General features: G+C 38.6%; 1 protein-coding gene across 1 annotated transcript in view; it reads right to left on the reverse strand.

Annotated features, from left to right (window-relative positions):
- Nucleotides 1-16,500: 16,500 nt before the first annotated feature.
- Nucleotides 16,501-25,430, reverse strand: part of NARS2 (asparaginyl-tRNA synthetase 2, mitochondrial (putative)) — a 182,351-nt gene continuing 173,421 nt past the window's right edge. Inside the window, exons 12-14 of the mRNA XM_006882893.1 lie at nucleotides 22,685-22,782; nucleotides 20,467-20,493; nucleotides 16,501-16,645 (exon numbers count right to left, since the gene is read on the reverse strand). Of these exons, the coding sequence (XP_006882955.1) occupies nucleotides 16,501-16,645; nucleotides 20,467-20,493; nucleotides 22,685-22,782 (270 nt within the window). The remainder of the gene's footprint in view (nucleotides 16,646-20,466; nucleotides 20,494-22,684; nucleotides 22,783-25,430) is intronic.

Raw genomic sequence — 25,430 nt, forward strand, 5'->3', positions numbered from 1 at the left:
ATGTCAGCCCAACAGCAGGGTTGGGGTTGCACTCATTTATTTATATTTTTCCAGTTTTAAGCTTTGGCTAGTCAGAGCACAGCAAAGGTCCACACAAGGTAATTTTATACAGTTCCCCAAAATAGAAATTTCAGAATTGGATGCCTTGGGAAGATGCTAAATGTGGTAGCTCTTCAAAACTTCTCTAAGCTAATTTTGTGGCTCAAAAAAAATGTTTGCTATGTATACAGTCCTTTCTGTAAATAAGCCTCCATTATTTTTTTTCTGTTTTTATTAATCAGAGTATAATGAAGTTCAAAGATTATGACTTTCTCAGTTTGGTGTTTCCTCAAAAAGCTGTACATAGAAATCACGTATGACCGTGCTATTTCACTGCTAGGAATATACCCCAAGGAAACAACTGAGACACACTGAAGATTTGTATACCAATGTTCATAGCAGCGTTATTCACAATACCAAGAAAACAGAAACAGCCCAAATGTCCACCAACAAAAGAATGGGCTGAGAAACTGTGATATATCTGCACAATTAAATACTATGCAGCACTCAGAAACAATTATTTCATAAAATACTGTATAACATGGGAGAGGCTAGAGAGCATTATGTTGAGCAAAGTAACTTAATCTCTTAAGGAAAAATACTGCATAAGATTGTTATCGTAAAAACAGAAAGATAACTAGTAAGGTGTGGATAAAAGTCCAAAGGGGGAAATGGAAGGGGCAGAGAGAAAAAATGGGAATGCAGATTTGGAGGGCAGAGGGAAGGAGGTGAAGAAATTAGGGACCCAGTGGGGACCTGAAAAGACAGTTGATAGTGGACATAGATCAATGGTGATTCATTTTCTAATACACAGTATATGGGAATGACCGTATGAAACACTGTGAATGACAGAATGCGTGAAACAATGTGTGGGAAGTTTGTATGTAAATTTTTAAAGCATTTTAAACAATAGTAATAAAAAGAATGCCTACTCCATGCCAGACAGTCTTCTCCAAAATACTGCAGATGCAACAAGGCATATATGCCCTCTGCTCTGCTCTCTCTCTTGGAGCTCACAGTTTTTGCAGAGCAGACAAATAATAACCTAGGATGCCCAGTATTTGTAAGAAGTGTTATGGAAACACCACGAAAGGAGGGAATCTGGAAGCACTGTCCAGACCTGAGTTTCTTGAGATTCGTGCAATATATAAACATTAACACTTAAAAATGTCGAAATTCTAACTGCATTTGGAGTGTCACCACTCTTGAAATGAAGCTTATGGCTTCAGACTGTGCAATTAGCCTTGTTAATATTATGTTTCTGGGTGACTAAGAGGTGACAGGTGTGTAGCCTGCGAAAGTCACCCAAGCTCATTCACAGGCATGTAGAGACAAGCAGTGCTGAGTCAGGGTTCAGGGTACACCCCAAATCAATGGGCAGGACCAGAATTCCAGTAGTGAACACTTTAAAATTTCTGTTGGGGGTGGCTCACCTACTAGGTAAACAAAACAAGAGCTTAAGGATAGTCAAACAAAGATTCAAATTTTCTCCATAATTTTAACTTGTTTTTGATCAAAACAGCGTATTCCTAAATTTTTTAGAAACATCATTTTTATGCAAGAACTTCCAGAATAAGCTAGTATCTAGCCAAGAAGGCACAACGTTGGTTTGTTTTTCAAGAAAACTGGCATACCTGGTTGGGGCCAGGGTGGAGAAAGGAAGGGGAGCATCTGGGTGTTAATGTATTATTAGTAGGAAAAGCAGGAATAAGAATGGAAGGGAATAGAGAGAAAAACACAGGACTTGAGGGTGAAGAGAAAGAGGGCAGGAAAAAAAGTGGTAGATTCCATGCTGCCTGGGCATCCACAGCGATATTGCTCTGCATGTTGGATTTTCCATCCTGATATACAAGCATCAAGCTCAGATCAAGAGAACAGAGAGCTCAATCATAGCACTTTCTACATTGAACAGGAGAGGTGTATAATGATTACTTATCTTTTACTATAAAAACTACTAAAAGTCTCATGAAGGCCTTTTCACAGTGTGGATTTAAAACACATCAGAAGCTCTTTAAAATGTACAGTCTGAGTTGCTCCATCAAAAATCTCCTGAATCAGACTTTCTGGGAGGGATCAGGCTAATAACAACTTTTAATACATTCCCAGGTGCCTCTTATGGACAAAACTGTGACAAAGATGGTATGAAAATAAAGTTCTTATAACCAGAAAGCATGTCCTATTTATTTCTGCACCCACATACTCTAGTTGCCACCTAGTATACAGTAAATGCTCAATAAAAGTTTATTGATTTTGGCTGAACAGACTAAAGAGACTTTTTAAAGGAGAATTAACTCAGTGCCACTGTCCTGAAACAGCTGATTTCACTTTTTCACATTCTTCTACCCCATGTACAACAGGCTTCATTCACATTGTTATAACTAAGAACTTACAATTTTTAAATTTTTCACAATTTTAATTTTTAATTCTTTTTAATTTTAATTTTTTACAATTGTTTAAAATTTTTCAAAGTATTTTCTTTCTTTAATGGTTATAGATGTTTTATTCATTGTTATTGTTGTTATGTGCCATCGAGTTGCCCGTGGCTCATAGCAACACTATGTACAATTGCTCTAAACCCTGCCGTCCTGAGCTAGTCTAGTTTCACTGACTTCGACATATTAATCCCTCCTGCGCTGTCCCTCCACTCTTCTAAGCATATCCTTTTCCAAAACTGGTCCCTCCTGGCCATTTGTCCAAAGTATGCAAGATGAAACTTCAAAATCTTAGACTCCAAGGAGAAATTTGGTTTCACCCTCTCCTGGAAAGACCTATTTGTTCTCCTGGAGGTCCATGGAATGACCAACACTCTTTTCCAGCACTATAACTCAAAGGGATCAATTCTTCTTCTGTCATCCTTAGTCACTGTCCAGCTCTCTCTTGGAATTACAGCAAGTAATTGCAAAGACCACGGTCTGGATCAAATGCACCTTAGTCTTGAGACTGACATTATTGCTTTTTAGCACACTGGAAAGGTCCCTGATGGCAGATTTTCCCAATGCAATTTGTCTTTTGATTTACTTACTGCTGATACCAAGAGTGATGAATTGTGTAGCCAAACAAGCTGAAATTGTTAACCACCACAATCTCTTCTCCATCATGGTGCTGCCAAATGACCCAGTGGTGAGAATCTTTGTCTTCTTGATGTTAAAATTCAATTTCTATCGAAGACTATAGTCCTTCACCTTCTGCAGCCAACGTTTAGGTCCTCCTGAGTTTTGACAGGTAAAGTTATATCATCTGCATAAAGCAGATTATTGATGAATTTTCCTCCAATCTTGATGCCACACTCCTCCTCATAAAGCTCAGTAAACCAAATTATCTCTTCTGCACAAAGACTGAAAAGATAGGGAGACAGGATGCAATTTTGACACACTCCTTTTCTAACTTTGAACCATTCAGTGTTTCCATGTTCTCTTCTGCCTTCTGGTCCAAGTATAGGTTTAGCATGAGCACAATCAAGTGTTCTGGAACTCCCATTCTTCTCAAGGTTAGCCACAATTTCTTCATTTACAGCTGTTTTTTTTAACTTTTCAAAATATTTCCTTAGGATACCTTACATTAGTGCATGATTTTCAGTTTAAGGAAGCCTTTCATACAATCTTTATTGTTTCTTACAACACTGAGACAAGCACTAGTCTCATTTTATAGATGAATGAATACAAATGCTCTGGTGGTTCAATGTTGGGAAGTTGCACTGCCAACTCATAGGCATAGAATTTGAATTCAAGAGTTGCTTAGTGGGGAAAAGATGGCCAATCTCCTCCTGGGTAATTTACAGCCTCTGAAAACGTGCTGGAGGGTCAGTTATGAGTCAGTTCTAACTCGACAGTATAACAACATACAGATGTAGGGATTAGATAAATTGTTCATGCCTCCACAGCTACTAAGTAGAATGTCAAGACTTGATCAAAAATCCTCTCCTTCTAGGCTTAATACCTTATTCAAAACACAAAATATCCAATACACTTTCTGGCACGGATCTGACCCAAGAGTTTCCTGATGCTAAACACTGGAATGCAAAAATCAGGAGACAGGCATCATATATTTGAAGAGATCATGCATATCTTAGAAATCAGTTCCTTTTCTTTTGTTATACACACAGTTAAAGAATCTATGGTTTTTCAACAGTAACTCTGTACTGTCTGCATTTGACCTTAGCACATTTCTGCAATCCCCAAATGAAGGGGATTGGGGTTGCCCTCGAATATTCTGAAACTGTAATTAAGGTTCTCCAGCAGTATTATTTATACAGGAAGAGGAAAAACTACTTCAAGCTGCAAAGACAGCACTGGAGACTCCTGGTATCAAATGACACTCAGGTAGCTGCGGAGTGAATCCTGCAGAGAGCGCTCTACTGGACCAAGAGAAGAGCCTGGTGAATAATTTAGCAAGTGCAGCACTTCAAGGGAAAAACAGATTGCCTATCTGTACAGGTACAGAGATTCTATTCTGGAAGAGAAGGCTGGAGAAAAGACTAAGTTTTAATGTACTAGTTTTGCATGGTATTGAGAGGGGAAGTCTTGGTTCTTTCAGGCTGAACTTTCCAACACTTTGTCTTTTACCAGAGATGGAGAAATTATCTGTTAAAATAGTGAGTTCTGATTCACTGAAAAGACAATGGAGAACGTACTAGGAATCGGGAAAATACAGAGGCAGCTTCATGACAAATGGAAATGAAGACTGTTAACACTTTGGGTTGTTTGGCTCCACAATCAACACTCTTGGCACTGGCCATCAGAAAATCAAAAGATGAATTGCATTGGGAAAATCTGCTGTCAAGGACCTTTCTAGAGCACTGAAGAGCAAAAATGACAGTCTGGAGACTAAGGTGTGCCTGATCCAAGCTATGGTCTTCACAATTATTTGCTATGCATCAAAGAACTGTACAATGACTAAGGATGACAGAAGAAGAATTGATGCCTTTGATTTGTGGTTCTGGAGAAGAGTGTTGAATGTATCATGGACATCTAGGAAAACAAACAGGTCAGTCCTGGAGAGTGTGAAACCAAACTGTTCCCTGGAGGCAAGGATTCTGAAGTTCCCTCTCACATACTCTGAGCGCATGGTCAGGAGGGACCTGTCCTTGGAGAAAAAACATCTTGTTTGGAAGGGCAGAGAGACAAAGTAGGAGAGGAAGACCCTGGATGAGATAGATTGACTTGATGACAAGAGAAGTGGGATTAGGTCTGTCAGAAACAATGAGATTGGCTCAAGATAGGGCATGCTTTAGAGCTGTTGTACATGGGATCACATGAGTTGCAGGTGACTCGAAGGCACACAACAACAGCAACAGTTTAAGAATCAAAGAAGCTCTAGAATTACAATGGTTAAGTGGCTAAGCTTAACTATTAAAAGTTCAGTGATTTGAACCCATCAACCATGGCTGGGAGGGAGACCATTGGAGGAAATGAAAGATCTACTTCCTATAAAATTAGGTGTTAGAAAACTGCTACGGTGCAGTTTGAATCTGTCGCATTGAGTCAGATCTGGCAGCACTCAAGTCGATGTATCATGGCTGGGAAAGGGATATGGACTCTTAGAGATGTTTCAAACTCAAGATCCTAGGAAAATACTAATCCAGCAATTCTTGTTGAGCCACTGTACAGAGGAGGTAATGAATTATGAAATCATATATATTGACAGTCCTGGTTTGGTAAACTACAGTTCTCACCGTGAATATGAGTTACCATTAGGCCATGAGGGCTCCCTATATGTGTACTTGAGCACCAAAAAATCCTTTGCTAGACGGGTCTGCCAGGTTTTCTATTCCAGAGCGTGGTCATGGATTATTAAAGTCCTATCACTTTGAGGAGAGACAAGAATATTCATTAACTCTCACCCGAGTCCTTTCATTTTCTTTTCTATGCATATTCTAATATGAGCTTAAGAGGAAGGTGGGGCAAATATGACTAAAAAAAATCATTTAAGAAAATGAGGTTAAAAGGCTGAGGCACAGCATGCTTAAAGACACTACTTAGTCCGTACCAGTTATACCAGCTATGGAAGAATCAATGTTAATTCATGGTGATGTGACTGTAGGTGTATGGAGTAGAATTTATATTACTTTTCCACCCTTTTTCTTCACTACAGTGTATTTCAGATAATCACCTTTCCTCATATTCTTAAGTCTCTTCTCCCTGTACAGTTGAAGGAAATCAGAAGCTAAAGTATTTGCTTTTCGGTATGTCTACTTAAGTCTGGGGTTCAAGATTCATGATTCTTAGGTTACTAGAAGGTTTTGATGTGCTTTCTGATTCTTGGGAGGCTAAGGACAGTGACTTCATTTGCAGTCTTACTTTTCTCCATTAGGAAATCCTAATAACAAAGAAATAAATCTTTCATCAAACCAAATGAATTTTATGCACAGTAAGACACAAAGGAACAGAGTTTGTTATTGTTTTGTTGAACTAAGTGAGATATGTAGAAATATTTTGTAGACCATAAAGCTATATCTGAATGGTAGTCATGCGATTAGTAACAATTATGAATAACAGTTACCATCAGTGAAGGTGTAGCATAAAGTTGTCAATGATTTACAGGCTATGCTACTTCAAGGATCAGTTTGCTGAAGTGGCAGTTTAAGAACCACCTAAATGCCTCGCTTCTATTACAAGACTCCCTCAGAAGCAACCCACAGGGTGCTAATAATGTCTGCAAATTCACTGGACTCCAAACCAGACTCTCCACAAGAGCTGAGGGTTTAGATAATCGGAGGGGGCAATCTAGTGCTCCTGGCAATGGTGGAACGCCAAGGTTCCTGCCTTTCTCAATCATTTCAGTGCAGAGTGATTAAAGTTACTTTCCACTCTTAATGCCTTTGCCCTCCCTCATCCAATATTTTAATTTAGAGTATTAACTGGGAAGAAATTACAATCAGATATCACTCCCACTTGTTTTCTTTTTAGCATACATACTTTAGATTGCAGACAGAATACAAATATTGATCAGAAGCCAAAAGCCCCACACATTTCTTATCAATTCAATCCAGGCCAATCCATCTTTCAACTCTACATTTTTATGTTCTTGCCTCACCACTTACTAAAATAAATATATGAGTAAATACCAATCCAATCCAAATAAGCATCTTTCATCTATAATTATCTCAAGTAAGAGCTTTAAAGATGGGCAGCATTAATCCATCTGACCAATTGTGTCTTCAGTGCCTGTTCAGTCATGCTTGGATGTCTAGATTAAATTTATAGAGACTCTGAATGTATAGCCTTATAGAGGGAGACTTCTGGCAGATCCTGACTGAGAGGGATAAAAGGTCAAGCTGTTCTTTAGCTGCCCAGTGACAGTTAAAGAGTCTCTGGGCTGGGTCACAGGGCAGGGGAGTGATGTCTAGATCTGGAGTGGATCACTGACACAGTTACATTCTTGTCAGACAAAAAATTATGACAGCACAACTTCCCCAGGCGAGAGAACAGCCAGATGGAAAGTAACTATTTTTCTTCACCCATTTCAAAATTTGCAATGAGAGAGGGAATAATGATGGAGGGGGGAAAAAAACCTACATTTTAGAATGCTTTTACTTGGGTGGTTGAGGTTACTATTTTGTGGGGATGCTTGGAAATCCTGGAGAAACAGAATTTGATTTTATTTATTTTGAAAACAGGTTCTTAGAAAGATGGGGAAAATAAAGAGCACTGCATTGGAACAGATGAGACAAAGAATTGTTTAAAAGGAATACATGATTTGGCATTATTTGCATGACAACAGTCTGGCATAAAAGGTGCACAGAAAGGTGGATTGGCGTGGGAAGGAGGAAACTGTGCAACAATGAATGAGTTTATTAAAGAGAAAAGCAAAAGGGGGGAGGAAAATGTGCAATAATGAATGAATGAAAATTCAAGTTCTCTGTAAACTTTTAACTTGTGTTAAAATCACAATTAAAACTTATTTTTTAAAATAGTACAGAAAGAAAAGTGTCATGAAAATGTTAAAAAAAAAAAAAAAACAGGTTCTTAAGCAAAATTAATTGTTGCTGAGTCAGAAAAGATCCACTGCTGACCCCTGGAAGGTTGCGGATGCTGTAAATCACACAGGAGACGCTCATCTTTCTCCTACAGAGGATATTTCTACATATGTATTTATGTGTTACAAGTATTCCCATGAATATAGTACAGCATAAAAGGCATATGATTATAAAAATGTCTTAGCCATAATCAAACACCTTGAAGGACTGAGTCACTGGGTCTGAAAAATCAGGTCCATAGCTTCAGGGACATTAAGGTCAGCTGGCATAACACACGCGGATTGTCCTTCCTTGGTGACCCTCCTAAGTCTGATCATCCTACTTGGATGATGTAGGTCTCTCTGCATTAAGCAGAAGGTCGCCTATGACAACTTCAGAAATGTCTTACTAACTGCACTGCAATCCCAGAGGAACACGGTTCGAATCCACCAGACGCTCTGCCGGAGAAGGAGGCGCAATATCCTCCTGTACCAGTCAGATCTGATTTGACGGTACACATACACAAAATTTAAAAAAAAAAAAATGTCTTACTTTTTTTTGTTCTAGAAGTCTTTTCAGATGTTTCGTTTTCAATTTGGTATAAATAAATATAATTATGTATAAATATAAATAAAGCATAAATACAAACTTACTAGGAAATAAGCTAGGGAAAATCACCTTAGAAAACTAATCACTCAGTCATGCATTCCCTTTTACAACTATCTGACAATATAAAGTATAATTTGCTAAAGGCCCGTAAACATGTAATTCAACGAAGACTAAAAGCATTTCAAAGTGTTTATGTTGCATGCCATATTTTTAAACACAAATCAAAATATACATTCACTATTGTATAATTATTATATTAACTCTTAGAGGAAAATACTTACAAAGGTTAAGTGGCTTCGCCAACATTGTACATGGAAGTGTCAAACTCTTAAGCCCCAAGCTCTCCTTTTTTTTTTTTTCCAAGCTCTCCTTTTTTGTTGTTGTTATGTGCTGTCAAGTCGCTTGTGACTCATAGCAACGTTATGTATAAGAGCCCTAAACGTTGCTCTATCCTGTGCTAACCTCGCCGTCTCTGACACTCATTCCCACCACCCCACTCACAGAATTGATCCATCTCACCAAGGGTCTTCCTCTCCTGTGCCATCCCTCCATTCTCCCAAAGTTCCTCTCCAAGGACCAGTCCCTCCTTGCAACATGCCCAAAGTATGTCAGATGAAGCTTCAGAATCCTTGACTCCAAGGAGCATTCTGGCTTCACCCTCTCCAAGACAAACTTGTTTGTTCTCCTAGCAGCCCATGGTATATTCAACACTCTTCTCCAGCATCACAGCTCAAAATCATCTAATCTCTTTCTATCATCCCTATTCACTATCCAACTCTCTGATGCATAATAGCCTGGATCAGGCGCACCTTAGTCTCCAGCCCGACATCATTGCTCTTCAGTACTCTTGAAGGTCCCTCACAGCTGACTTTCCCAACACAATTCGTCTCCTGATTTCCTGGCTGCTGTGAGTCAAGTATACTAAAACTGTCAACTATTCAATCTCTTCACCATCCATACTGATACTGCCAACTGGCCCAGTGGTGAGAATCTTTGTTTTCTTGATGTTGAGCTTCAATCTTTATTGAAGGCTGCAGTCCTTGACCTTCCGCAGCAAGCACTTCAGTTTCAGCATGCAGGGTTGTGTTATCTACATAATGCAGGTCTAAGCCCTCCTTTAATATACTTAAAACTCATTGCTGTCAAATTGGAAATGGCTCAGAGCTGATCCTCCAAGGGGTTTCCCAAGGCTATAAATTACATGCCTGGCCAATGAATTGGAAGAGGTTCAAATATGTTCCCCTGCCCAAGTAAGGTGATCCAACAGAATGTGGAAACTATTAAACAATATCATAAATATAATATGCAAGCAAAATACTGCTGCAGATCACTAAAAAATGGCTAGAACAATACATAGATAGGAAACTGTCATAAGTTCAAGCAGGATTTAGAAGAGGCCATGGCACCATACCATTGCTGATGTTAGATGGATCCTGGGTGAAAGTAAAGAATACCAAAAGAATGGCTCATTGACTATGCAAAGGCATTTGACTGTGTGGATCGTAACTAATTATGGCTGACATTGAGAAGAATGTGAATCCCATAGCACTTAATGGTACTCATGAGAAACCTATACCAGACCAAGAGGCTGTTGTGAGAACAGAGCAAGGGAACACTACACGGTTTAAAATTAAGAAAGGAGTGCGTCAGGATTAATTTTTCTTTCCATACCCATTCAAACTGTATGCTGAGCAAATTATTCAAGAAGCTGTAGTCTATGTAGAAGAATGTGGCATCAAGATCAGAGGAAGCGTCATCAATAACCTGTATAATGTAGATGATACAACCTTATTTACTGAAAAGTGAGGAGGACATGAAGCACTGTTGCAGATCTTTTACAGCCTTCAATATGGATTGCATCTCAATGTCAAGAAAACAAAAATTCTTACCTCTTGACCAATAAGTCAAAAGAGCAAAAGGATATTTTATTATTTTTGTGTGTGTGCCGTCAAACTGGATCTGACTAGTACAGGAGGAAAGCATCTGACTGGTACAGCAGAGCATCGGATGGATTTGAATCATGTACCTCTGGGATTGCAGTGCAGCTTCTTGCCACTAGGCAGAAATGATCTTTATATAAAATTTTCATTTTATCCTGGTTTACTTACAAAGTTCATATATATTGTTTTTTCCACACTAAATCTTGCCCATTTCCATAAACCAACCCACTCTCCATTCATCAAATTTGCAACCCTATGTTTATCCCTCAACCCATTCTCACCCTTGCTCCCCCTCCTAGATCCTTATATGTTTTACTATTTATCTATTTCTGCAGTAATGGTCTTATAGAGTATTTGTCCCTATGAGACTGAGTTAGTTCACTTAATATACTCTCTAGTCCTTCCCAAGTCAGGTAGTGATTTACAAAATAATTGTTCCTGTGTGCTCTGTAGTATACCATCATGTGAATGTACCATAATTTCTCAGTCCATTCGATTGTGGTTGGACATTTCAGCTGTTTTCATCTTCTTGCAATGGTGAATAACACTGCTATGAATATCGGTGCACGAGTCTCTGTTTGTGCTTCAGTGCTGGTCTTTTTAACTATAAATGCAACTCCAATTTTCCTTCCCAACACAGTAGATCATATGAAGATCATATGACTGATTCAAAGTGGCCCGTGCATCTCAGCTTGTAAATGTCTTTTGTTGTTAGGTGCTGCTGAGTACAATTCACAGGAACGCTACGTACAACAGATATGAACCTTATCCTAGCGTGTACCATTCTCACAATCTCCAAGACACTTGAGCCATTACTGCAGTCAATGTGCCAATCCACCTGGTTAAGGGTTTTCCTTTCCTCTGCCATCCCTCAACTTTTCCAAGCTATATATATATTATAGATGTTGCTATATATATGAATATTTATATGATGTCCCTCTCCCAGGAATACCCTCTCCTAGCAACATGCCTAATGTATGTGAGACAAAGCTTTGCCAGCCTTGCCTTCAAGAAGCACTCTGGCTATATTTTCTGAAGACATATCTGTTGGTTCTTTTGGAAGTCCATGGGATATTCTGTACTCTTCTCCAACACCAGAGCTCAAAGGCATATATTTTCCTTCTGTCACCCTTATTCATTGTCCAGCTTTCAGCAGTACTGAAAGTGATTGAAAAGTCAGTATTAGGTGCACTCCAGTCCTCAAACATCATTGCTCAATAATTTGGAGAGGTCTCTAACTGCAGATTTTCCCAGTGCAATGTGTCTGCTGACTGCTGGTACCAAGTGTGTTGATTGTGGATTCAAGTAAGATGAAGTTGTTGACAGTTTTTAATCTTTTCCCTACCCATCATGATATTGCCTATTGGTCCAATGGTAAGAATTTTTGTTTCCTTGACATTGAGATGCCATCCATATTGAAGGCTACAGATTTTGATTTTCTGCAGCAAGTGCTTCATGTCCTCCTCACTTATGTCAACAATTATGTATTTCACTTTTTCAACACTGTCCAATTTTTCTCCATTCATACATTTCATGGTTCTAAGGCAAAACCTATACTTGGACCAAGAGGCAGTTGTCAGAACAGAGCAGGGAAACACTGCATGGTTCAAAATTGGGAAAGGTGTATGCCAGGAATGTGTCCTATTTCCATACTTTTTCAACCTGTATGCAGAACAGATTATTCGAGAGGCTGGGCTCTATGAGTAGAACTGTGGCATCAGGATTGGTGGAAGATCTGTTAGCAACCTGCATTATGCAGATGACACAACCCTGCTTGCTGAAACTGAGGAAGACCTGAAGTGCTTGCTGCAGAGGGTCAAGGACTGCAGCCTCCAATATGGATTGAGGCTCAAGGTCAAGAAGACAAAGATTCTTATCACTGGACCAATTGGCAGATTAGGGTGGATGGTGAAGAAATTGAGATTGTTAATAACTTTAGTCTTCTTGGTTCCACGGTCAACACTCTTAGCACCAGTAGCCAGGAAATCAAAAAATGTATTGTGATGGGAAAGTCTGCTGTTAGGGATTTCTCCAGGGTACTGAAGAGCAATGGTGTCACTCTGGAGACTAAGGTGCGTCTGATACAGGCTATGGTCTTGGCAATCACTTGTTATGCATCAGAGAGTTGGACAATGACTAGGGAGGATAGAAGAAGAACTGATGCCTTTGAGCTGCGGTGCTGGAGAAGAGTACTGAATGTACCATGGACTGCCAAGAAAACAAACAGATTCATCCTGGAGAGGGTTAAACCAGGCTGCTCCTTGAAGGCAAGGATTCTGGGTCATCATCTCACATACTTTGGACATGTTGTAAGGAGGGACAGGTCCTTGGAGAGGGACATCATGCTTGGGAGGGTGGTGGGATGGCGCAAGAGAGGAAGACCCTCTATGAGGTGGATTGATTCAGTGACTGGGGTAATCGGGATGGGTGTGTCAGAGGCAGTGCAGTTGGCACAGGATAGAGCAGGGTTTAGGGCTGTTGTACATAGGTTTGCTATGAGTCGCAAGCAACTGGATGGCACAGAACAACAACAACAAAAATTTACAAGTATTCCTCATTTTTTTGTGTCTCCCAATATGGAGGTTCAGCCTCCAGTGCTATATACGCCACTGAGTACGCCACTGTTTTTAGGGTTTGCCAAGGTCTGTTATTTCAGAATGAATGGCTAATCTTTCTTCCTAGTCTGTCTTAATCTAGGAACTATGCTTTAGTACAGTATCTGACAGACAAGTACTGTACCCAAAAGAGCAGATGGACAAGCAAATATATATGTACCCAAGTTTTAAGAGCAACTGCATTCAAAGATATTATATAATACAAAACTAGATGGATGATACCCTTAAGAGAAAACAAACCATATAGATAGAATGGTGTGGGTGTCATGGATTCCCATATCCACAAAGTTGTAAAGGCCTGAAGGTTGTCTGGCCTTGGCTGGGAATGGTCTGCATTGATTTTCCCTTCCTCTCCTCTAGGAGATAAGGCTTCTAAATAATCCCTAATATAATGCTCACAACCTGGTGAGCACGTCCAGGGAAGCATCTGTTTGTTGTCATGTGGTGTGCCATCAATTCCTGAGGATTTGTTTTTTGCTAATTCTTTGAGAGCAGCTTGAACTTCTTTTTTCCTCACCATAGAGTCTTGATCATATGTTGTTTTCATGAAATTGAGTCAGCCAATTCTTTTTGGTATAGTGACTTTGTGTACATTTCCCATCTTCTTTTGATGCTTTCTGGGTCTTTCAAAATTCTGTCCACCGCATCCTTAAGTACTGCAACCTGAGACTTGAATTTATTCAATTCCTTCAGCTTAAGAAATGCTGAGCAAATTTGTCCCTTTTGATTTTCTAACTCCAATATTTTGCACATTTCCTTTAATACTTTACGTTGTCTTCCTGTGCTGCCCTTTGAAATCTTCTGCTCAGCTCCTTCACATCTTGAATTCTCCTCTTTGCTTTGGCTTCTTTACACTCTAGTGCAATATTCAGAGTGTCTTTTGACATCCATTTTAGTCTTTTCTTCTTCTTCTGTCTTTGTAATAACCTTTCGCATTCTTCATGGATGATATTCTTGATATCCTCCCCCACAGTTCTTCTGGTATTCACTCATTAGTATTCAAGGGCTCAAACCTGTTCCTGAGATGGTCTTTAAATTCAGGAGGGATACCACCTGGCCAAAAGACTGGAAGAGATCTATATTTATTCCAATTAGAAAAAGAAAAAAAAAACACAGGTGACCCAACAGAGTGTGGAAATTATCAAAGAATATAATTAATATCACATGCAAGCAAGATCCTACTAAAAATTATCCAAAAACTAGAATAGCACATCAACAGAGAACTGCCAGATATGCAAGCTGGATTTAAAAGAGGCCATAACACTAGGGACACTATAGCCAATGTAAGATGGACCTTAGCTGAAAGCAGAGTGTACCAGGGGAATGTCTGTATTTCACTAACTATGCTAAGGCATTTGACTGAATGGGTCACAACAAACTGTGGCTGACTCTGAGAAGAATGGGAATCCCATAACACTTGATTGTACTTATGTGAAACCTGTAAGTGGACCAGGAGGCAGCTGTCAGAATAGAGCAAGGAAACACTGCATGGTTTAAAATCAGGAAGGTTGTAGGCCAAGGATGTGTCCTCTCTTCATATCTTTTTAATCTATATGGAACAGACTGTGTGGGAAGCTGAGCTCTATGAGGAGGAATGTGGCATCAGGATCAAAGGAAGACTCATCAACCTGTCTTATGCAGATGACACAAACTTGCCAGTTGAACTGAGGAGGACCTGGAGTACTTGCTGCACTGAATAGATTTTGACTCATGGAGACCCCTTGTGTACCACAATGAGAATGCTCTGGGTTTTCCTGGTTATAATCTTTACAGAAGCAGATTTTTAGGTCTTTCTTCTGCTATACCTCTGGATGGTTTACTCCACCAATCTTTAAGTTAGTAGTCAAGTGTGGCTGTTTCTGCCATGCAGGTACCCTAACAACTAAAGAGTAATAGCTATTAAATATAAGTTTTTCCCCATCAAGCTCAAAGAAAGATTTCAATTCACATAGCATCCTTTTTCACCTTTCTTTTTTATTGCAGTGAAAATCTGCAAATTTGCTTTTTTATGTAAATATTCATACACAGTTTTATAACATTAATTACAACACTCACAGTTTAATCCCATTATTCTCACTTCCACTAATCCTTCTATCCTACTCCTCCCTGCCTTTTGGCTTTATCTTTTGGAAAATGCTTCTCTTTTGACCTCATATGGTTGTTTATTCTAAGGAATGAGTGCCTCCTTGGTGTTACTAGTCACCTCATATGCTTGTCTACTGTTTGGCTGAAATTTGAGCCACATGGGTGAGTTTTGATCCAGGTCAGAAAAATGACTAAGGATCACAGTCTTGGGTTCCACTAGTGTCTACTGGACTAGGATGCCTGGCCTTTTTTATGTTTTTTGTTTGTTTGACTACCTATCCCCCCTACTCTCCCCAGGATCTTCTCTGTGATCCCTTTCAGAGCAGTCAGTGCTGGTAGTTGGGCACCATCTAGTTCTTCTGGTTTTAGGGTTCCAGAAGTTGAGGTTTGCATGATCCACTAGTCCTTTGGACTGTGTCCATAGATCTTTGCTTTTCTTTTCTTGGCTTTGTTCAAAACAGACAGAAACAAACAGCTGCACTTTAGCTGGCTGCTCACAAGTTGTTGTTTTTTCTTTCTTTCTTTCTTTCTTTTTTTAAGCTCACAAGTTTTTAAGACCCCAGGTCTTACTCACCAATGTAGGATGTAGGACACTGTCTTTGTGAACTCTCTCATGCCAGGAGACCTTGATGTTCCCACAAACTGGAGTCCCCAACGTCCTATAACCAGCAAGTCATTATCTGAGAGTGTTTGGTTATGAATAAGAAGCTTTATGTAAGCTATGTTCATTGCTCACATAATTAGTTCATTGTCAATACTATTTGGATGAGACCCCAAAGAGCAATATTTTCTTCTGTCGTGGTTAGCAAAGCAGTGAAAAGAAGACAAAAACTTAGTCACAAGTTAAATGGCGAGGAGAAAAGACCCAACATTTTATTTTTTGCTACCAGTTGTTTCTTAAACGTTACACAGAGCAGAGGTCTAATGATTAAAGACAGAGTAAAATATACTATCTTTTCCAGTCTTAAATTTAAAAGGTCCTTTGAGACAATCTAGCTCAATTTCTTCATTTCTTGTTAATTGAAGTACAAGATTTAATACTCCACTTCTTATAAGCACCTCTTCTTGGAAGAGTTCATCTTTACATGGAGTGATCTCACCTTTCTAAGAAAATCATGATTATTTCGATTTTCCCTTTATGGTAAAACAATCATGTAGTGAAAATGTCTGTGTTTCTAAAATCCAAAGATGCACTCCCTTGCATGTATATTCATGTATAGGACTTCTGCCACTGCATGTCCTTAACTAATCTTACAGCTTATAAAACACATGAATGAGTAAACCTTGGAAAAGGGATAACATCTTTGATATTTTCAACTCCCAAGATGCACTGCAGGTAGCGTTCAAATCCCATCCCAAAACCTCCATGTGGCACAGATCCAAATCGACGAAGGTCCAGATACCTGTTATTTTTGTGAAAACAAACAAAAAACCCAGAGAATGATCATTTACAAATGCTGTATGAGATCAGATGTTATGATCAGAATTTTATGTTTCTATTTTGCAATCATTTGTTATTGTCCACGTCATTGTGGTAAAAACCAGCCCTTTCCCTCCATAGACAGATGAAGGAAATACAAAGTCAGAGTGACCTATCTAAGATTACCCAACCAGCAGCAGATTCTGCTGTGCAGTGCTGTGCTGTGGTCACCTGACACAAGTTGTTTATGTATCTACATTCAGTAAACTGCCTCAGGAAGGCTACAGAAAAAAAAGGTAATGGATTTCTTTATTGGTTTTCCTAAAATGCATTCCTTTTCAACTTTTTGGGCTGTGATGATAACTTAAAAAAAATATTCCAAACCATATTGCTCAATAAATAGAGGAAAACTAAGAGTTTTACCTGATACATTACAAAATAGAACAAACATTCCCCACCCCCAACTCCTTTTGAGTGTCAGCTATACTAGGGGCAGGAACTGCATGTCATTTTGTATCTCCAACCTGTTATTATAGATGTTGCTATATATATGAATATTTATATGGTTTTAAGGCACATAAATACACTCAGTGCTGGGGTGAGATGAAACTTCTAGTTGTCTAGTACAGGCTTGACTGAAAAGGTTCAGTCTTTGTTGGAAGTTCAGAAGCCTCTGAAGTACTTCATACATATTCATTTTTCCAGGTGGGCTAGGAGGCCTCAGAAAGAGATTTAAGCACCATATCTCAGGGATAAAGATTTGCCTATTAATCTGTGTCTACTGTATACACAGTGGATGTCCTTAGCTACCTAAGTCGAAGGCTTTACCAGGGTGTACAAACACAAGTATGCATCTGATCTACAGGGCTTCAGAATTCCCATTCACATACACTGTTAACTAAGCAATATTAGTTTTCTAGTATCTGAGCTTGCCTATTTTCACTTGCATTAATTCTTGAATATCTTGATTTCTTCCATCTCATATTAACTGATGAAATGAGGATATGATGTCCACCAACATGTGGTGAGAAACACGTTGTCTCCCACATCACAGATAAGGGAACTAGTATCAGAGAGGTTAAATTGAACATTATAGGGTTAGAAAATGGTAGAGCCATGATTCAAACCCAGATTACAATATACCAGCAGCCTGGGATAAAGTTATTTTAAGAGGGGAAGAGGAGGAATAACTTTTATTATGTCATCTGTGGGACACTTTTTGAGTTATTATGTATTGATTAAAACCACCTTATGAATTCTTGTATGATTTGCAAAATCAACCTCAGAATGAGATTTAAGCACCATAGCTGGTAGCAATGAGGTTCCTCAGGGACAAAGATTTGCCTATTAATCTATTTCTCATGTAACAATAATGGTTATATTTAATGATGCTTTAGGGAGTCAAGATTAAATACGTGTATTTTCAACATTGAAAATGAATTGTAATTAGCTGAGTTGCAAGCAGGGAAAAAATTGGTATGATAGGAAAATCTAGTATAAAATGACACATCAGGAAGAACCATACGGAGTAAGAGGAGGATTACAGTCTTGAGTAATGAAATGTCTGATAGATGGAGCAACCTGAAGTTTAGAAAGCATGAGGAAAGAGTGTATTTTTCCTGAGTGACACAGGTCTGCCAGAACCTGGTGGGGCTGCTGACTCTGCAGCAACAGCTGGTCTAAGTGTCTCACACATCTCTGTTAAAACACAGTCAGCAGAGAGGTTCAGTTTGGAGCTAGTTTTCTTACCTTTGCGTTGGTAGAAGAAAAAAAAATCTACTCAACAAAAATTTTCTAAAAACATGAAATGGAGTCTTATTAAATTACATGTAGTTTGGCAGATTATACAAGAAGTTCTAGACAATTTGTAGAACTAGCTACAGATTCATTTGCATTCGGCATGTAGAAACTAGAAGTGAGCACATTCTTAGACTCCTGGGGTGGCTGCCCACCGTGTGCTGGGAAGCTAACAGAAATCACAGACTGGACAAATGCCAAGGCGCTTTCCATCTTTAAGACATGATTACTAATGTAAAGGAAGCAAATTCAAATAATAAATAGCTCCATTTGGACATCTGCAGAATTTGAAAGCTTCAGTTAGGGAAAGAAGAGTTTTGAAATTATTTATAGGGATCAGAAAAAGACTAAATTTAATCAGTAATGAAGATTTGCATATAGGTCTTTATTATGACTAGATTCTACATATGACTATTCTCCATGGTGAGAGAGAACCTGAGAAGTATATAGACTTGTTCTAATAACAGGACTCAGAACAAAGGAATAAAAGGGGAAAGAAAGTTAGTCTTTATTGAGTTTCTATTCTAGTTGTAGATATTTGACCTACATAATTTCATGTCATTCTCAAAATAATCCCCTCATGAAATAACACAAAATAAATATTTGTATGTATTAAAAGATATCTGGGGAAAGAGTTGGTTCAAAGAAAGCCAGAACAACTCTGGGTAAGGGAATGAATGAACACAGAAGTGTGATCAGAGTTCTACATGTGAAGATTTTAAGATCACATGGCCCTTGATTTTATAGAGAGAGAAACTAAATCGATAAGAACAAAGATTTCAACTGACCTGTGGTCAAGGTCTAACCTCACCTTAACCTGTATGATCTTGGTTGAGTTAGCTAATGTCAAAGAGTCCTTTGGCCCAGAGGGATAATAAACCAGAGATAATAATAGCACCTAATTGACATGGTGGTGTGCTGATTAGATGAGATAATATATAGATAAAACAGAGTTACATGACATATATTAAGTTGTTATGTGTCCAGTCCCTTGTGACTCAGTGACCCCAGGTACAACAGACCTGAAACCTGCTCTATCCTGTGCCAACTTTAGTGGTTCTGACAAACCTATCCTCATTACCCCAGTCACTGAAGCAATCCATCTCACCATTGGATTTCCTCTCTTTCTCTGCCTCTCCTCCCTTCCAAGCATGATGTCCCTCTCCAAGAACTGATCTCTCCTGGCAACATGCCCAAGTATGTCAGACGAAGCCTCAGGATACTTGACTCTAAGGAGCAACCTGATTTCACCCTCTCCAGGACAAACCTGTTTGTTCTCCTGGCAGTCCATGGTATATTCAACACTCTTCTCCAGCTCCACAGCTCAAAGGCATCAATTCTCCTTCTGTCCTCCCTAGTCATTGTCCAGCTCTCTGATGCATAGCAATCAATTACAAAGACTATGGCCTGCATCTGATGCACCCTGGTCTCCAGAGGCAAAAGAGAGGTTCCTGACAGCAGACTTTCCCAATGCAATTAGGCTTTTGATTTCCTGGCTGCTGGTGTCAAGAGTGTTGATTGTGGAGCCAAGTAAACTAATGCTGTTAATAATCTTCACCATTTATCATAATGCTGCCATTCAAATCATCCCAGTGGTAAGAATCTTTGTTTTGATGTTGAACTTCAATCCATTTAATAAGTAGTAAATAAATAATCACTGGTATTCTGACTCACAGCACACCTGTGGGGGCAGGAGAACTGCCCACAGGCTTTCCAAGGTTGTATATATTTAGAGAAGATTGCTTCATCGTTCTGTGGAGTGACTGGTAGGTTTGAACCACAGACCTTTAGTCAGCAGCCAAATTGTTGGACCACTACACCACAAGGGTTCCCTAGTAATGAATGGGAATCATCATTACTCTTTTTCAAGGACCCATGGGTCTTAGCAGTCATCCGTACTATCTCAGAATAGTTAAAATCTAAATATAGAAAACAAACAGCAAAACTCTTCTATGTAATATTTAGAACAGCAGCTAGAATAAAAATGATTAGGGGTCACATTCTTACCATTGGTAGGTGTCTGTCAGTCCTGATCTGTAAAGGGAAAATAATGAAATTCTTTCAGGGAATGGCAACAAAATCAATATAAAAAAACAATTGCTGTTGATTCTGATAGCAATTCCATAGGACAGGGCCAAATTGCTTCATAAGGTTTCCAAGGCAATAAATCTTGATAAAAGCCAATGCTACATACTTCTGCCAAAAAGTGGTTGATAGATTTGAACCATCAACCTTATGGTAAGCAAAGATGCACTGTGCCACCAGAGTTCCCTCAAGATAAATACATTAGCAACCAGACATTTATTCTGGGTTGTATGCAAAGAGCCCTTTAAAAAGAAGTATAAAATAAAGCCTGTGTCCTCAAATAACAGGCGATATAGATGATGAGCTGAAATATTAGTATATGAGAGAAAACATGAGCTAGTGTATATAGGAAAAGGCTCACTTGAGTTAGGCCTGGTGCCATGTGATTATTATTAATAACAACACTACTATTATTACTTAAAATTATTACAAGGCATAGACAGAACACAGAAGAAGAAAAAAACTTCCAGTTTAAGACATTAAAATGATAGAGATTCTGTCTTTGCCTTCACAGGATGGTTTAAAATTGATTCTTGTCTAACTTTAGAAGTAAATGTTAATAAAATTTTAAGTTCTTAGTATTTCTTAAAATTCTTTTCAGCCCTTTATTAAAATGTTTAGGCTCACATATGAAGTGACCAGGATTCAGAAAAATTAAATATTTAAAAGTACAGGTAACATTAACAGAGGCCACAGACGATGTATGAGATAGAGACACACCCATACATTTCATTAGGAGAGGTAAATTTGGATATTATCAGATATTAGGCACACATTTAATCTGTTATGAGAAAAGGCTTCCTGAAGAAGGAAGGAAGCAAAGAAAACAGCCCAATTAATCTTTCAACAGATGAGGTATCTTGCCATGTGTGATTTTAATTATCCTTTTAGAAAAACCCAGAGAATCCTTAGGTTTTTTTTCCATGTCAATCCCATAATTTTCCCAGAACTTTCTAACAACACAGTAGTACTAGAATAAGGAGTTAGTAATTTTATCGATAAAAGCAATTTTCCCAGAATTATATATTCCTTTTTCTTCTGGATCCTAACCAAAAAAGAACAATTCAAATTATTGAGGTTACAAAATCAAGTTACTCAATTTGTAGGTTAGAGTATTGGTAAATCATCAACTATTTAAGTATTTCTCCATTTGGAAAAGAAGGCCATACAAGTGGTTGATTTAACAGGATATATTAAAATAATTATGGCTTTTCCAGGTTACTATGAAACCCAGTATCATCTGGAAAGAAGGATTAAGGCTACAGACATGAGAAAGCTGTGGTTTTTTCAAAAAAAGTTTTTTAAAAGTCTGGCAAAAATGAGAGTGAGTATCATGGAAAAGGGGTTTACAACCTTGGTTAGTTTAGGAAGTAATTTGTGGTTTTTTGGCAGCCCATGCATATACACGAGCGGTAGTTCAATTAGAAACATAATTCTCTACAACCCATCTCCAAAACACTTTCTCTTTTTTCTTTTAAATGAAGCAAAATAATTTATTAAAAGCATGAGAACATTTAAAAAGAAAATTATAGACTTCCAGCATATGGAGATTGTGTGTTAAGTGTGGCTGTTTCGTGAGAATAGTTATAGACTGGGCAAATCCCAAACATTTTCTGTATGTTTACTGAGTTGATATAGTTAATTCAAGTTGCTCAAGATCTGTAGGTAGCAGAGAACTTGGAAAAACCTCTTTATTGTAAATGCTATTTATTATTTTCTTTGTGATCTTTACCTTTTCCTTGGTTCACAGTCTTTCTTTTTGTCCCTGTAGGAGTTTGTCAATCATATTTGAAAGCAAATTTGAAAATGAGAACAGAGAAAAGAAAAAAAGGGAAGGGAATCCCCTTTCTCTTTTTATTATGAATGTTTTAAAAAGGCAACTTTCTGTAGGGAGAGATATATGCAAATGGTGAGCAAATACTGGTATAGCCTTGCTTCCCGTAATAGTTCCTGTCTTTGACAAAGAGAAGCTTAGAGAAGTTAAGTAGTAACTTACTCAAGGTCACATACAATCTGATACTCAGGTCTGTCAGGTGTCCAAACCTAAAGTTCATGAGCTTCTCTCTTTTATTATGTCAGAAGTACCTTTGACTGTCTCATTCCTAATTTCTGTAGTGTTTCTTTTGTGTCTGAGTAATACCTCGCCAGTTGCTGCTCCAAGAAATGGTATCGTTCCTCTCTGAGGCTTCCTCCAAAGAGCTCCCCTACTCCAGGGACCAGAAGATCAACAGCAGCAACCTATAAAGAAAAAGAAAGTCACAGATAATTTTATATTTTCAGCATGATTTCAACAATAGCTTCTCAAGTAAGTGGAGCTTTGAACATTTTGACAACCTATTTAACTGCTCACCAGAAGTGTGTTAACTTAATCTGTCCATGTTCCATGTTTCAATATCATATGATTAACTTTTTTTAAAAAATATGATTAACTTTAAAAAGCATGGCACACAGAATTGAAATTGGGACATTTCCTCGCCCCTCTTGCACCACATATTTGGTGCATTTGATGAAATTTTTTCCTTTAAAAAATAAGAATATAGATTCTAATTAAATGATAAATATGTTATTGTTGTTGTTGTTAGATGCTGCTGAGTCAGCTCTAACTCATAGCAACCCTGTGAATAACTAAACAAAACTCTGCCAGTTCCTGTGCTATTCTCATTATTTATGCTGTGTGTAAGCCCATTGTTCTGGTCAACATAGTGGTCCATCCATCGCACTGAGGTCTTCTTTTTTCACTGACTTTTTTCTTTTCTAGGTATGATGCTCTATTCCAGGGACTGGTCCTTCTTGGTAACAGGCCCAAAGTAAGTGAGAGATGTCACACCATCTATGCTTCTAAACAGCACCCTAGCACACTTCTTTCAAGATAGAGTGGTTGGATTTATTAGAACCCTATGTATAGGCTAAGCTAGTCAATATTCTCCATCAACACTAAAATGCAAAGACATTAATTCTTTCATCTTTCTTATTCCTGATTCATTGGATCAGCTGCATCTTTGTCTGTTAAAGTGATATCCTCGCTCATTTAACATTTTGAAGAGTTCTTTGGTAACCAGTGAGTCCAATGCACTTTGTAATTTGATTTCCTAACTGTTGTTTCCATGGGCATTGTTTAAAAAACAATGTCTAGACCTTCCCCACTCCAGCAAAAAAAAGAAGAGAATGTAAGACACCTTTCAAGAGAGACCAGATGTTCTTACTCCAGCTACACCTACAGCAGCAGCAGCCATGGGCGAACAGCGACTTGACATGAGATGGGACCTTAAGACTGTCATATAGTATTGGAATAGCAGCTAAAAGCCTTTGCTCAGCTAAACTTTCCAAGCATGATATCCCTTTCCAAGATATAGCTTTTCCTAGTATCATGAGAGCTAAAGCTTCTCCATCCTTGCCTCCCTTGAATTTGGACTTCTAGCCTCCTAAATTTGAGAGAATAAATTTTTCTTTGTTAAAAAAAAACAACAACAAAAAACCCAAACCAACCCACACCAAAAAACCAATCAAACAAACAAACAAACAAAACCAACAAAAACACAAGAACAAAAAACCCCCAAAGTCTAGGAAATGGTATATGGGGCCACAGGGCCAAGTTTCCCTCTGAAAGGGCCAGAGGGATTTAGATAACACAGGCATTTATAACCCTAGAGCAGAAAGCAGATAAAGAGCCCGCAGTCCAGCCCCATGGTGCCTATAGAGCCCCACCAGTAACAAAAGATTTACTTATTTGTTGTTGACTGACTCACCATTGTGGTACTGAGAATGGGGTTTATTAGAGAAGTTAAGTTGGAGAGTGAGGGAGGCAAAGACAATCATCCAAAACAAGTCCAGGTTTTAGCCCAAGTTCCCTGGATTTTAGCCTATGGCACAATTCCTCAATTAGTACAGGCTCTGGTTTCAGTTCAGGAGTCAAATCTAAATCATCCATCAGGTTTGTCTCAGAACTGTTTTAAGTCAGCTTCTCCTTCAAGCATCAGGCAAGAACAGCAAAAACCTTTAACTGTGGTCTTTATTTCTGGGCTCCTCTGCTTACATCTTGCCACAGTTTCACCACAGCAATGCTACAGTCTCTCCACCAGCAGGGTTTAACTCTTAACAGAGTCTTGCTCCAGTCTAACTCAAGTCTTGCCACCAGAAGTCTTGCTCACCTTAAGTCTTGCTGCCCAGTGTGGGAAGCATTCTTTTTCTTATCCTAGTCCCACAGTCATGCTGATTTGCAAGACCATGCTGATTTGTAAGACCATGTGTCTCTCGTTAAGATAGCTGGAGACCAGAGGTAGCTAATTGTATGGACTAAAAAAAGGTCAACTTTTAGGCACTGATGATGGATAAAAGTAAAATTAAATCTTTGACAACTTCAATATTTTATCTGTTTATCATGATGTTGCTTACTGGTCCAGCTGTGAGAATTTTCTTTTCTTTATGCTGATGTACAATCCATATTGAAGGTTGCAGTCTGATTTTCATCATTAAGTGCTTGAAGACCTCTTAGCTTACAGCAAACAAGGTTGTGTCATTTGCATATCACAAGTTGTTAATGAGTCTTGGTATACTCTTGATGGCAAGTTCTTCATACAACCCAATCTCTTAGATTATATGCTCAGCATACATATTGAAAAAGCATAGCGAAAGAACACAACCCTTCTTTCATGAAGATGCCCACCTTTTCTGATTTTAAATCACACGGTTACCTTTGAATCTACTTAAATGACTGCATCTTGATCTATGTCCAGGTTCTTCATGAGTACAATTAATTGTTACAGAATTCTCACTCTTCATAAGACTAGGTCGATTAAAATCCTACTACTCTGCCGTGGTAGTCAAGACAGCATGGTACTGGTACAATGACAGACACATAGATCAATGGAATAGAATTGAGAACCCAG

This window comes from Elephantulus edwardii, unplaced genomic scaffold (genome assembly GCF_000299155.1).
Source record: "Elephantulus edwardii isolate Elephantulus edwardi_28Jun2011 unplaced genomic scaffold, EleEdw1.0 scaffold00025, whole genome shotgun sequence".
Classification (NCBI taxonomy): domain Eukaryota; kingdom Metazoa; phylum Chordata; class Mammalia; order Macroscelidea; family Macroscelididae; genus Elephantulus; species Elephantulus edwardii.